This window comes from Argopecten irradians, chromosome 8 (genome assembly GCF_041381155.1).
Source record: "Argopecten irradians isolate NY chromosome 8, Ai_NY, whole genome shotgun sequence".
Lineage (NCBI taxonomy): Eukaryota > Metazoa > Mollusca > Bivalvia > Pectinida > Pectinidae > Argopecten > Argopecten irradians.
In genome coordinates this window covers 4,678,723-4,693,809 of record NC_091141.1, presented here as the reverse complement: position 1 = coordinate 4,693,809, position 15,087 = coordinate 4,678,723, and the positions used below count along the sequence as shown (strand labels likewise).

Genomic DNA, 15,087 nt, shown 5'->3' with positions numbered 1-15,087 from the left:
GGTCTCCCTGGGCCACGCTATACACATGTAGATCCATAAACAATCCTATCTGTTAAACAACTGTTTTTTTTTTCTATGATATACATTTTTTTGTAAATGTATTCTTTGTCGGCATTTGCGACAGAGATGTAAATTCGCCCAATATATCTTTAACAAAACAGTCGACTAATTAATTTCGAGGGGTGAATGTGTAAGCTTTAAGCATTTGCTCGTGAAAAGACGACATTTTCGATAGAGCTCTTACACCTTCGGGGAACCTTAATTCACCGTCAAGTTTGCAAGTCGTTGTCTAAGAGAAGTCTTTATAGACTGGGGCTACCTCTAGGGAAGCGTTTGCACGAGCGTGGCCTTATCAGTCTATACGATTGCTATTTAATACATTGATAAACACCAGGACCGGTATGCGTCTCCCAGTTGACCGAATTGGCGTCACTTAGTTAATATTGTCGGAACTGGGATAAAAATAGCCGTCATAGACATTGTTTTCGGCTGAATGCATATCTTGTTTTTCATAAGTCACGTGATCTGTCTGCAAGAGAATGACGTCAACATCACTAATCAAATAAATATATAACAGGACCAATTCTTGAAAAAGCGTCGATTGTTGTAGAAGAATGAGCAAACATTCTGTATGCCAGCGTTTGTAGGAACTATTGTTAAGGAAATGCGTAAAAAGAAAGATATAGTCGTATTAGTTACGTATTCAAAACTCTTTATAGAAAAAAACATTTGGACTGAAATAAAATGGGTAATTTACTGTGTGTAGCGCATTCATGCGTAGCATAAACATACAACTAAATTTACTGTTTATATGGATTTCCATTTGGTAACTTATAAATAATCGTAAAGATGAAACAGCCACTCATTCATGATCCATGCACTTGATAGCATAACAAACAGCTAGCTAGTTCGATCCTTATATTTGCAATGAGCCGAGTACAACGTTGAAATAGAATCTGTGCTACATACAGTGTATGATTAAACATCTCGAGTATAGGTCTAATTTACATGTTCTTTGTCTAACATCTGGCTTTTTCAGTTTTTCCAAGGGTACATCTCCTTTGACATAGCCCCGCTTGTGGCCTTCTTTTGAGCGCTCGCCCCTCTGAGGTAGACTCTGAGGCTTGTCTACTGGCCAAGACAAGGAAGTCTATAAAGTGGTAGTTTCTGCTCCTGCGACGATTGATTAGCCCATTTTCAGTATAATGTGACAGGGTGTGTTGCTTGGTGTCTTCGGCGGCATTTTTTGTTGATATAGCACTGTAAAAGGACGAGCGTTTCACTATACAAGAAAACATAACACCAATATACCAGTCTCCCATATTAAGCACTCCGCACTTCACACACGCTACACACTGCATACACGGGAGTCTGTCCTTCCGTGACCCTGGCTGTTAATAGGACGTAAATGAGATAAATCAAATGTTTGGAGTCCAGCATACAATGAGAGAACGTCTGGTTTGCCCGTTCTCATTTTAACGAAAAAGAAGTTTTACAATCCTCGATATCGTTGTTAGTATGATGCAGCAATTTACTAGAATTTAGCAATATATAATTATAGTGAAAGAATATAACTGTTACAAGCAGATAAAATGGACTTTCGTCATCGTTATGTGAAAACACACATCAAAACATCACAACCTTACTGAGTCTTACTTTCTTGAATTATTTGTAGCTATTGAAAATGACTGAATTTGACCAAATGAAATCAAATCATAGTTATTACATTTTCGTACAACCTTTTTAGCATTGATTTTTTATTGTATTTAAAGCGGGTTAACTTCGCAGGTGGTAATCAACTCGACTGGTACCATGGTATTGTATTAGTAAGATAGGACATGTTTAGTGTAAATATCCCACTATTCCATCATGAGATAGTATATAGTGGGTCGACCTCTGTGTTTGGGAGGGTCTGTATGATCAATCACATATAGTCTACCGAAAATGTAGCAAGCTACATTACGCACTATCAGTGACGATATGTCCACTTAATCTGTTCACAATAATGGTAAATTCTCTATTACAATTTTGTTATTAATTCGACAATCGAAGGGCATATAACGCTGAAATGTCATTTCGTTGGAATATATATCGTTACTGGAATGGCATATTTATTGCGTCAAAGGTCATATTTGGTTTATGGTTTTTCCTGATAAATACGCAATATGCTGAAGGGAGTATTAAGAACTGATTAGTTATCGTGATTAATTTATGAGGAATAGAGAACAACCTGCCACACAAACCTAGGCTTATTAATTGTGACTCATATGAAATAGTTATGTAGACAGCATGTCAAGAATTGGCACAACTTACTGCAAAACACATAATCTACTTTACGAAGTGATCATTCGAACGCAAATTCATATATAAATGATTGTATAAAACGTGAACGCTAAAATTTTGAAATAGAGGATCTTACATGAGTGACTATGTGATATGACATTTATGAAACGAGTTTCTGAAATAATTTGATATGCCACGAGCCTTCAGACGAGTAGCATATCAGATTCTGTAACGAGTTTTATGTAATAAGTGTTATCACACATGTGTCTCACGATATTTATGACATGGCTGGACGGGCCAGTTATGTGATAAATGCACCATTGTCAGTATATATGATTATGCCCTTATTTGTTGATCATATCACATTTAACAACAGTACTCTATGACTTGTTCCTGTTGATAGGCCGTTCGCAATTGACATGTGTGTAAATAACAACTGTAAAAGAAGTGCATGTAGCGCGTAAGGGTTAATAGAATATTACATGGGTACCGGTCTGTCAAGTGGAAAGGGATATCTCAACCCGAGTGAAAGATCTTTTCCCTAACAACCACGGGATGTCCCTGTGAGGTATATGATCGTAAAAGGCGACTAAAATTAGGATATTATGTTTTTTCTTCTTCCTAACGTTTCCCTCGAAACTGCCTAACGTTTGGCCGTCGGTTGAGCAATCGTCCCTGTGAGGTAGTTTCTGCTCCTGTTTAGCGCTCAGCATATAGGGAGTAGGAAGTCTGGTTTCCCGTTGTCAGTATAATTTTACCGGACGCGGTTTGTTGCATATAGGGAGTAGGAAGTCTGGTTTCCCGTTGTCAGTATAATTTTACCGGACGCGGTTTGTTGCTTGATGTATTTGGCGGTATGGTTTAGAGATATAGCACTATAAAATGGAGTTCCAACAAAGAAGAAGATACAACACGAATAAACCGCAGTCCCCCACAACATACACCTACAGTCCACACACGCAACAACACATCGCATACATGGGATGCCGTCCTTACATGACCCTGGCTTTTGACAGGACGTTATACATGGGAGGCCGTCCTTACATGACCCTGGCTATTGATAGGACGTTATACATGGGAGGCCGTCCTTACATGACCCTGGCTATTGATAGGACGTTATACATGGGAGGCCGTCCTTACATGACCCTGGCTTTTGATAGGACGTTAATAAAATAAACACATAAAGTAAATGCATAGCTTCAGTTAGCACTTTCTTCACTTTGCAAGGTACAGCGTTGCCTTCCATTGTGGGCAGGTTGCGTCATTATTTCGTAAGCAAAACTCGTCAAATTCTCTCTCAAAAGTATGATGTAACGTCAATATTTTGTTAACAAACTGTAGTTGTTATCTCTGAAAAATATGCTCGCAAACACACAATGTCACAATTAATACCTAACTGGAAGGGCAGATAACTCTATAATATGCAAATACACTATCATATGCCTCTTATTTCATATTAAAAATCTTTCTCTTAAAAATATCAGTCTTTCGTTTAGCAAAATCCTCTTTCCTATAGTTTTTACTCCGACTTCCTTATGATTTGACACAGCATTGACTCGTGAGAAAAGGCTGCATGTATTGTCACCTGCAAACGTTCCTTGTTCTGCTTCCCAGATTGGACTAGTCTGGCTATAGTAACTTATTTCTCAGTAACACAACACTAACGGTGTATAGAGTGTATATAATGATTATCTTCATAAGCAGGACGGACATCGCATATTAATGTATTCCAAAAACTTCAACACCAATACACATACCTTTCCTACATATTCAAAAATAGCTATTTTTTATAAAAAATATTTTCTTTTGCTAATGATATCTTTTTTTCATTCTAAAAGCCAATGTAGCCGACTGGTACATCATACAGTTACCCAAAACACTACGCACCACATACACGAACCGTATCACATACCTGAAGACCGACTGGCCCTGGTTGTTAATAGGACGTCAACTAACCAAGATTCTAACCTATCAGATACTTGACAATAATCCTAAGAATGTCCGATATAAATTCGTGTACTGACGAAATTTCATTATTCATAATGATCATTTTGATTCGCTACTTCCAAATTTCGCGACATAGATCAAATAGTAAGCTATGACTGTCAAAACAAATACATCAGAACTGAGTACAGTGTTATGTCATTATAACGTGACCCCGAATGGGATGTTGTCAGATTCTCAAACAAAGATCCTATACTAAAAAAAAGTGAAAATACATTTTAAAAGGTTTAAATACTTTGTCTTATCATTGCTAGTTCTCCTCATTAAACTTATTTTTCATCCTCATTTTAACATCTAGCTGATGGCTACTCTGGTTCTGTCCCCGACATAGTCATCGGAAAGTTAAGGATCAAATCTTCTGGTCGCTAATTGCTTAAGTCGCCTATAGAGTTTGATTATTGTAAGTGCTAATCCCATTTCAACATAGCTGTTAATAGGACTTTAATTAATCAAACAAACCATTACAACATTCAGGCCATAGAATGTCAGGTTGTTATAATTTGGTATAGCCTTTAATTATAAATAGGACACAACCATTATGTAGTGTACAAAATTAAGCATATATTCCTTATACCAAAAGGATATGCCGATATGTCGTTACTTAACTTAGACGATACCTTTCAATGAAATGTGGAAATTAAGTTTTAGTCCTTCTATCCATCTGCCACGCTGTCCGTCAATTGTAACGAAATGAAATTGGTATACTATGTATGATGGAGTATCTAAGACCAAGTTTGTATGACTAGTATATATGCATTCTTATGTATAACAGTATATCACCATTCAAATCCGATTTGTTTTTGTACTCTAAAGCTAGTGTCGATGAATTGTTTTGTCAATAAATGTGTCCAAATTGTTTAATTATGTTATTCCTGCATAACTATGCAAATCAATTAGGAACCTTCAAATCTTATTTCTTTCCAATGGTATATAGTTTTTTTGAAAAGCGAGAATATTACTTGCTTTGATGTGTTTGTCTTAGCACACTTGTTAAGAGAGCGACAACTTGGTCTTATAAGATGATTTAGATCATATCATACCCTACAGTCAGTAAAGGAATATGTTAAATCAAAAACCTAACATGAACATTTCAATCATTGTATAATGTTTTTATCACTAGGACGTGTAACCACATTGTCAATTGTTGGAGCAGTATTAAGAGGGCGAATTTGTTTTATCTTGACAAACCTAGGTGTCATCGTGACAAATCTCGGTGTTATCGGATTAACCTTTTTGTCCATCTATTAGGATGACCCATGCTTTATTCAAGAGAGTTTATATGAAATTATCTTGTTCTATATATAGCACACTGTGATGTTAACAATAGGAAACAAACAACACAAACACAAATAAGCATCAAAATAGTTATTTATCTGATAATAAACTTTGTGTCATTTCCCCTTACAGAGCAGGTCACACAGAGAGTAGGCTTCAACTGCTATATATAGTGGAAGTAAGAATATATAACTTTATAAGCAGTCGTACTGAACAATCACAGCTGAAAACGTAGCGGAAGAATAAGTTTAAAACGACATAAGTACATACAACTAGATCAAAGTAGCGGATGAGGTACGCTGATCATGAAGAAACTTGACTGAAGTTCTTTCTATTAAATGCAATGCTCAGAGAATATTGTTTCTCTTTTTGGCAAACGATACAGTGATCTGCATTTAGATTTGTAGAATTAGCAATATGTTGTAATTCGTCCAAAATTGGAATTTAGAAAGATAACTAATAATAGAATATCGTACAATATTGCCTTACGACTGTTTTAGAGTAATCAAGTTGTGGTCATTGCAATAATTCGTAAAGATTAATATATACACAACCGATATCGTTTATGATTGCTGGATAAATATAAAACATAGCCATAGAAATATTTTTAACTAGCTAAGAAAGCCATCATCACTTATTTGATCAAATAAATATATCATTTAGTAAATTTGTTGGCATTACCTGACAGTGATCTGAACGAAGTTAAGTGAAATGTTCCTGATGTTGTTTTGAACTATAAAGATAACCTCACTGATGTGGAAATCATAGCCTGAATCTGATTACGCTATACAATTCGTAAAATTACATAACAGCTTTACAGTAGAAATTAAGTCATCAAGTGTATAAGCAGAAAAAAAAGTTATAATGTATAAACAGAGCAGACACATTACCTCATTCATTAGTTGTGAGGGATTAAGTATCATATGCTGTGTATTCCTTACAAATTCATAAACAGTTGATTGAACTCTACTCATCATGCTATCATGTACGATATTACAGTATTTCTGCTCTGATAACAGGCATTCTTCACCAATTTACCTTTCGTATGCAATCTACAAATTATGATATGTCTGTTTGGACTCTGACCTTCAATACTCACAACTCAATATCGTCTTATAGCCTTTCCCCATTTTATTGCAAAAAAGTTTAAATAAATAAATATGTCACCAATTGCAAAAGACTTTCAACTGATCAACCAATTACATTAATATATATAATTATTGATATTCCATCCCTTTGTAGTTTGTTTAAAAGTTAAATATTTCCTTGTTTCTGCATTCAGATTTGAAGAAAAGCTATTTCCATTGATGAAATATAAACATACTAAGATTACAAATATACATGTGACTACCTGGAATGTTCTTTTTAATCTATGATTACTGTCAACTTTTTTATATAACAAATAATCGCATCGTTCGCGTTAACATTGTTGAAATCTCACTTTCAAAGCAAGGTATCCCACTTTACACTGTACCATTAAGAAAACACTTTTTAATCTCGCTTTTATCCTTCTCAAGCATTACAAGATCTATAAGTTTTAATCTCGTTGAGATTTTTAATCTTTTGAATATTTAGAATTAAAATAATATTTTTACCTTAATTGATAGGAATACCTTTCTTCAGAAAGTTGATACCTAGCCAATCTTAACCACGAAAATGTTTAATTTATAGTGGTTGACAGAAACATGTCGAAGGATGAAATGTACTATGCATACACGATCATGTATTTGTCAGTGTCGGTTAAATATTAATCGGCTATGACATTCGTATCACCCTTTCGTCAGACAAAGCGAGAAAGTTCTATAACTACTTACAAACGGACGCCACAGGTATGCGTGAAGATTGGCCACAGATGAATATTTTGCAATGACATAAATGGTTATTTCTAGTGCCGGTAGAGGGCGTTGACTCTTTTTAAAGGGCGAGGACATTAGACAATTTTTATATATGCCTTTTCTTGAAAATACTCTGCAGGTCGACATAATACATTCATTACTGCTAATGCATGTGGTGGTGATGGCATGTACTTACTTACTTCCGCTATGATATTCTTTACTAGATAAGATAATATCTGAAAATTAGTTGTTCCTTTGTAAACAAAATAATGGAGCATGTGATACGTGGTAAACAGATAGATTTATATAGACTATTTATCGTCAAAAGTGATTCCTACGTGTATCGTGATGTAAAAAGTATCGAAATTTAAATGTTTGACAGATTTTGAATAATTAACATGACAATTGTCAAGTGTAACATTGAAGGAAGAAAGATATAAGTGTATCGACTTACGCCATATACCGAATAATTTAATAATAAAATTAACAAAATATTACCTTAACATTATCATTGCCTTCTCCATAACAACAAGGTAACAATATCATTGATGCAAGTAGCAAGACATTTTGGCAATGACGAACCCTATTTCTGTAAATGTTTAGTCGCAAGAGCAAGGAAAGGATAACAAAGTCGTCTCTATCAACAATAAATTCAGCGAAAAACATAACAAAAGCAAGAACAATGATAACTGTTTCAGAAAGACTGCCGTGTTATTTAACTGCAAAAATGCCATCGAATGACGATATGTACAATGCCATTTTGTCAATTCTCAGTAAATGCAATTGATGATGTATCGTACATTGGCGAAACTCCAAATATAAAATATTGCACTATTAAAATGAATTGCGCAAAAATTAACTTATTTATCTCTTTGCAATTTTTAGCATCAATAAGATTGGTTTAAAATATTAGTAATATTATCAGATAAAAAGTAATTTCTTATAAGAGAAATGCATGTGTCATTCGCACCATCACATTAAGAATACGAATATGTTCATTGTCTACCAATACAGCTGCGGAAGCGCCACCTTGCTGGTATAGCCACGAACTTTCGGACAGTGACCTTGTTATAGTGTCCACTACATAGACATTTAGTTATATATTCCTCGTATATATTTACACTCTCATCAACGGTATATCAATATATATATTTCATATGTGTAACTGTCAAATGAAATAGCAGCCTTATATCCCTATTGGCATTGAAGATAGATAGATCAAAAGAGCAGACCGGGGAAACGAATATTTTATTTTCATCGCCGCAACATTAACTTCAAATGAAATAATATGTTTCATCTTTAATACAAGTTTCTGTTGTTTTGAAGATTCTTTTACCAATATTATGTTTTATCTTCTAAACAGGAAACAACAATGATAAGAACTTACCACGACGTGCTTGGTAAGAAAGGCTGTCAAACCATACTTAATTATATGTTTCAAGTATCAAGATATTGTCTCTGTACGTTTTCTATTACCTTAAACTTTAACTCCTATCCCTTAATGTGACGTAAATCATTCTTCAAAAATGGACGTGACATCATATAGGAATAGCATGCCAGAAAGGATAGATAAACAATAAAAATAAATGTCCCCTCTTCACCCCAGATAGTAAAAGCACACATGGTAAAACAAATACCTCGCAGAGATTGAGCAAATGTCGAAGGCTCGCAACATTGTGATATACCAAGCATACCTAGGACTTCAAACACACACTGATAAAGATTGAAAAAAAGAGAAAAGTGAAAAGGACTCGATATTTGGAAACAAAAACTAGACTGATAATGAAATTATATGGATTTATCGACAGTGTGAATCAACCTTATCAGTTCGATTAAGATATGCTTAAAGTATGTACAGAGCACGCTGACAGAACTTCCGGTAAATCGTTATCCACTGAAAGATGTTAACCTAAGACAAACTGTGTACTTTAATTCTAGCGAGAGTAAAAACATTACACTCAATGGCAATATATTATACCGTAGATTTGTAAATTTTGGCTTTAACTGAAATACGAGAGCTATAAAACCCTGTTGAATAACTTGGAAATTCAAAGGAAGTGATACAAATTGTAAGATAGTATTATGTTATTTTATTCCGCTTAAGGCAAATTGTATTCTTGTATCTTGTCTTCCTGTATACTTTTTGACTAAAAACGATCCCGGAAGAGGTTAGCAGAATCTCGTATATTGTAGAGTTATCGTTCTTTGCTGTTTACATCATTCACAACAAGATGGCGCCTAGAAACGTTTCGCGAAGATGCACTTTGAGAAAACAACTCCTAGGTATTTATGCTTATGACACTTTCAAAAGCAGTAACAACGTATTCAAGGATTATTTAAAATTATGTAACAGAAATGGACAGTGGCAGCATATTCGAGTTATTTGATACGGTAAAATATCTTAGTACATTTGGATGATAATTTTGCAATATATTTTTTATTTTTATTTTAAAAGTGCCTACGACGGGATATTTACGTTGCGCATTTTGTTAGTGACCTTGTATGGTCAAGTAAATGGTTTAAAAGAATTTTTTATAAGGATTTCGCCTCTTCCGATACAAGTGTCTTTTAGGCCAAATATTATTTCCGTATAAGGTCCCTACCAACTGTTTAACTAATAATATTGTATCAACTAGTCAAAAGTGAAACTTATAATTGAGACGTGCATTTCTGATCAATAAGCTACTAGGAAAGAGATGACAAAATGGTAGAATACTTGATTTTAGGGGACAACATCCTGATTGGGGTGGGTAAAAATACTTTGATTTTTATTCTTATGGTCAGAATGTATCATCACGCGGGAATTATGAGGTAAAATTGAATCAAGAAAAATAAAAATACATACCGATAAAATAAATAAAATATTGTTTAATCGAATTAGAGTAAGAGGTTAACGTATGAGGTAATTTTTTTAGCAATGAAACATGTTTCTAATGATGTAGTTGTCTTCAGCTAAACATATAATAAAGAGAAGAAAGACGTAAACAATTGTTTGATAAAGATTACTAGAGATGATAAATGTGTAAATTCAGAGCACATACACATCACTCATCTGAACACACCCGACGACATGTCTCATTCAGCCACGTACTCTACAGTATGTGCTTCCTTTAGCACTGATACTGCTTTCTTATGCACCTATAACGATGCGTTTTCCCAAGGAATCGTCGATTACCCATCCCGTTTTATCACAATCATTTGTTTTCTTCTGAACATTCAGACCGTGTACTGTTCGATTTAGATATAGGTAACACATCTAAACACATAGGAACCGAATATCCATTATGACTCTCAAGTAGCCAGATCTTTTTCAGCCTTTCTAGTTTGGGTTTTGGTTACCATGTATGTGTCAAAATTATTTCCCGATGGAACACTGTATGGTGTCGGTATCCATTCCAGGTACGCAGAATCAGGAATAGCATCGCCAGTGCCTTCCCCGTGCGTACAGCCTATCGGGAAGTAGTACAATTTTGCAGGGACGTCACTGATCTCGGTACGTGCATCTCCTTAAGTACAGTAAACGGATGCAAGCTTGGAGGTCAAAGGTTTCTGTTTCCTGGGAGGTGAACATTTTTAAATTAAGATTGTTTTCCTTCTTGTAACCATGTGTTATTGAAATATAACTAAAATATCCAAAATTACTTCAAATTCCAATCTGTCGATGCATCCATTTTCTGAAAAAATGAAATTGCAAATATGCATTAATTTTAATGAGATAACGACTTTGATCTTTTGCTGCATTTCATACGGAGATAATAAATAACCACGTGACCCGAGTCTCACAAACATCTAATGCAATAAGCATAATCAATATCTTACAAGAACGATTTCTGTTATACCCATTCCGGTCTTGTGATCCTTCGTAGTGAGATACCTACAATACCATATAAATTGTATTTGTCTTGCTATATTACAACCAGTGGTAATATAGGTAATGCGTCCTTTTCATCATTATTTTTATAGGAAATTTCTACTAAAGATATAAATTTTATAAGGATAGATATGGTATTTTGCACTTTAGCTACATATTATACTAAAACATTGATTTTAAAATTGAAAAATCGATTTTTAAAATATTATTTAGCCTTTATTTTGTTAAAAATCCTATTTGGCTAGGAGAAACTGATTTGAACACTTTTGTCATGATTTCTTTCCTATTTTTTTTATATTTTGATATTTTATTAATACAATTGGCGAATGATTAATAAGCTCTGTTATCAATTATAAAAGCAGGTTATAAAATCCGATCTTTAGAATTGATATTGTAACTAACAGTAAGGACAAGTTAAATTTCGAATACGAAATGATATATTAGATCATAATGTCCCCGTTATATAAAATAGAATCGTTATACCTTTCTACTAAATTAGGTTTTAACCGCAGCTCCAATATTTACATTACTGACAATATAATTTGATTCAACTTAATTGATAATAATTTTCACGGGAATAATAACAACCAGCAGCAACTACCAGCCTAGGTCTGTAAAATCTGTTTTCATGTGTGTCGCTGTTTCATCATGTTTGTAGGTAGATACGTTACTACACATCGTATGCATGAGGTATAACAACCTAACAATTGTACATAAAACCTTGATCTGGAAAACAAATAAGTGTGCCGTACGCCAGTCTGTACAATGGCCTAAGTCGCTGGGTACATGTTTCGCTAATTAATGAACGGAAACTTGTTTGTTCGTTTAACAAATATAAGATATAATAGTTGGGAGTTGGACGTGATGTGTAGTCCCGACTTTTACCTAATTACATTGTTCTAAATATACCTCATTATAGAAAGAAATGTGTTTAACAACTATGTAAGACTAACAGAGTCGGCGTTGCTGTACTTAACGGCAATCGGAAACTTTTCCTTCTGTATCTACCATTTTCAAGATGAGATATATTAATTTTCTCGGGAAAAAGTTATAGTTAAAAAAACTATTTACTCTTTCGGGTAAATAAATCTTCATCTCACACTGCAACAGGGTTAATAGATACATTAACATACATTTCTTACGACGCAATGTTACTTACCATTAATGTCAAACAAATCAAACAGTCGTTCAAAAAATGCTTCTTTACTTTCATAAGACGACGCGTGTCTGCTAACAGAATCCATAAATGTTCCGTAAAATCCATTTCGCTTATTCCACCGCATATCAGGGGAGCCTGTCAACAGAAAGCGGTATTAGAGGATATGTCAATATGAATGCAAATTATTAGATGTCGATTAGAAAAGAAAACATATTGTATCAATAGAGCCGACCACCTGATAATCACGGTACCGTCGGACCTTGTCAATAGATACAACTTATCATTATGTGAAGACATCAGATGGTATCAACGGTATACAAAGTACCGAGGAGAGTCTACCAGCGGAGATAATACACCATCAGAACGTTCTGATACCAAACATTATAAAATGAACTTGTTTCAGGGAGATACGATAAAGGTGGGTAGGCTATGTTTAGTAAGAAAGTCAGTATCCTATTAACATTAAAGGACGTGGCAAGTCTAGAAGGTGGATAGATGTCAGGAAACCAGAGAATTACCGATATAGCAGTGACATGCGTAGGATTCGAATTCAAAATAACAAAGGTGGAGTGCTCGTAGTACTAGTTACATTTTCTAACGGACTGACGACAATACCAAAGAAACCATGTCTTATTAACTTCCAATCATGCTGTACTTTTAATAACTGTTATTCAACCAACTTTAGAGTATAAAAACTAACAATGCTTGTAATGATTTAGAGCTATTCAAACACTCTTTATTCTTCATTGAGATCGTAATTGTCATAATAATAAATAAAACAAATGATCACAACAGCTTTGAAATGGCCCCGCTACTACGAATACAATTCCCAATGTAAAATGTAAATATAGAACAGAATACAACTCGTATCAAATAGCGATATGGTGGTATTTCTTTCTATGATAATTTGTTAATAAGGATCAAATTAGTTTGTGTTTTGCAACGACGTAAGCAATCTCATTCAACGTTTCATCGAATACACTAACAGGGTTCCAAAGGTTAACTTGGTTACTCTTTGATATCAAGATGAAAGGCTGGTTTGGTTTTGTAACAAATCACCGCGGGGGATGTGTGATGAATATAGTCTCCATGAATAGTAGCTATTTCTAACGATGCCAGTACTACATGTACTTGTTATTCACGTTTTGAAAAGGTAGACATACAAACGTCCATGTAAAAAACAATGGTCAAAACTTGATTCTGAAGAAGAAACAAATGCATGTCAGCCAGGAAACGAAAGATACGCAAGGTATCGATACTTTTAAAGTATACCATTGGTGTTTAGCTGTTTTTCCGTAGACTTGTATGTGATGCTATAGGCAAAATTATTGATAAATAAAGGGGTCTCAAAATGTAGGTATAAGTACATGTATTTTGAAAGAGCCTTCATTCATCTCTGCTGTTTGAATGTTGGACAACACATCGCGGATGACCGATGCAATCTCGACCACATCAGCAACAGGTCATATGAGCCTTCGGTTCCAGTGAGTACTACGCATTGGTAATCGCCTGTCATTCGTTGCCCATATGTTTATAAATATTCCTCTGTGACCTCAAGAATTAACTAAAACATGGCTCATATAATTATAAAACAACCGTGACATGTTCCCTAACTAAAACCGCCTTTCCGTAACCATGCTAATGGTATTATGATATGAACTTTACTTTCCACAAGCGATCTATAACGTTAATTCCTCCTACGAAATGTTACATATGCGTGGATAACTTGGTGATTTTCGCAGTTAATTTCCGCCCTTTAATATTGACCATTATTAGGCAACTTCAATAAATCAAATACAGGACAATTAAATGTCGACGCCTTGAATACTACAAGCTAAATGTCACAACCCTGAAGCTCCAAATAAAAATATCAAAGGTCACCAGCTAATGTTTTATGTAAACTTTTCAACAACGAACTTAGTTTTATTGAGGTTAAATATTTCTGCTGATTCTGTTTATCCACTACTGAATATTGGTAAAGTCAATATCATTACGGAACCTTTGTATATTAACTAACGAACTTAGTTACCGAGTACATGGTCGAAACTCAATTACGTATCTTGGGCAGATAAATATTAAAGTATTGATCGAAGTTAACTGCAAAAAGTGTTTTAGTTTTTCTCGTTTTCTGTTGCTTTTTGTTTGTGTAATTAACGTCCTATGAACAGTTCGGGTCATGTAAGGACGACCTCCCTTGTATGCGGTATGTAGTGTGTATGAGGTGCAAGCGGCGTGTTTTTGGGAGACTGCGGTATGTTCTTGTTTTGTCTTCTTGTATTATGGGACTCTAACCCATTTTATAGTGCTATATCGCTAAAGCATGCTATCGAAGACACCAAGCAACACACCCAACCCGGTCACATTATACTGACTACGGGCGAACCAGTCGTCCTACTCTATGTCTGCTGAGCGCTAGGCAGGAGCAGAAACTACCACTTTTATAGACTTAGGTGCGTCTCGGCCAGGGGACAGAACCCAGAGCCTACCTCACAGGGGCAAGCGCTCAACTGAAGACCAAAAGTGAGGCGGCGTCAAGGGAGCATTAGAAAGAATTATGTCGGTTAGGAAAAAGAAAAAAAAAATATCCTTAATTTAGTCGCCTTTTCCGATCATGCAATAGGGGCAGTATGTACAATTCTAACGCTCTACCTGCAGGGCCA

General features: G+C 34.9%; 1 protein-coding gene across 2 annotated transcripts in view; it reads right to left on the bottom strand.

The window, feature by feature from the left end:
• Positions 1 to 5,637: 5,637 nt before the first annotated feature.
• Positions 5,638 to 15,087, bottom strand: part of LOC138329152 (uncharacterized) — a 43,280-nt gene continuing 33,830 nt past the window's right edge. For both annotated transcript variants that reach the window (XR_011209417.1, XM_069275916.1), the window contains exons 3-4: positions 12,428 to 12,562; positions 5,638 to 11,071 (exon numbers count right to left, since the gene is read on the bottom strand). Coding sequence is in view for 1 of the 2 variants with exons in the window: in XM_069275916.1 (XP_069132017.1) it covers positions 11,007 to 11,071; positions 12,428 to 12,562 (200 nt within the window). In the remaining variant the exon portion in view is untranslated. The remainder of the gene's footprint in view (positions 11,072 to 12,427; positions 12,563 to 15,087) is intronic.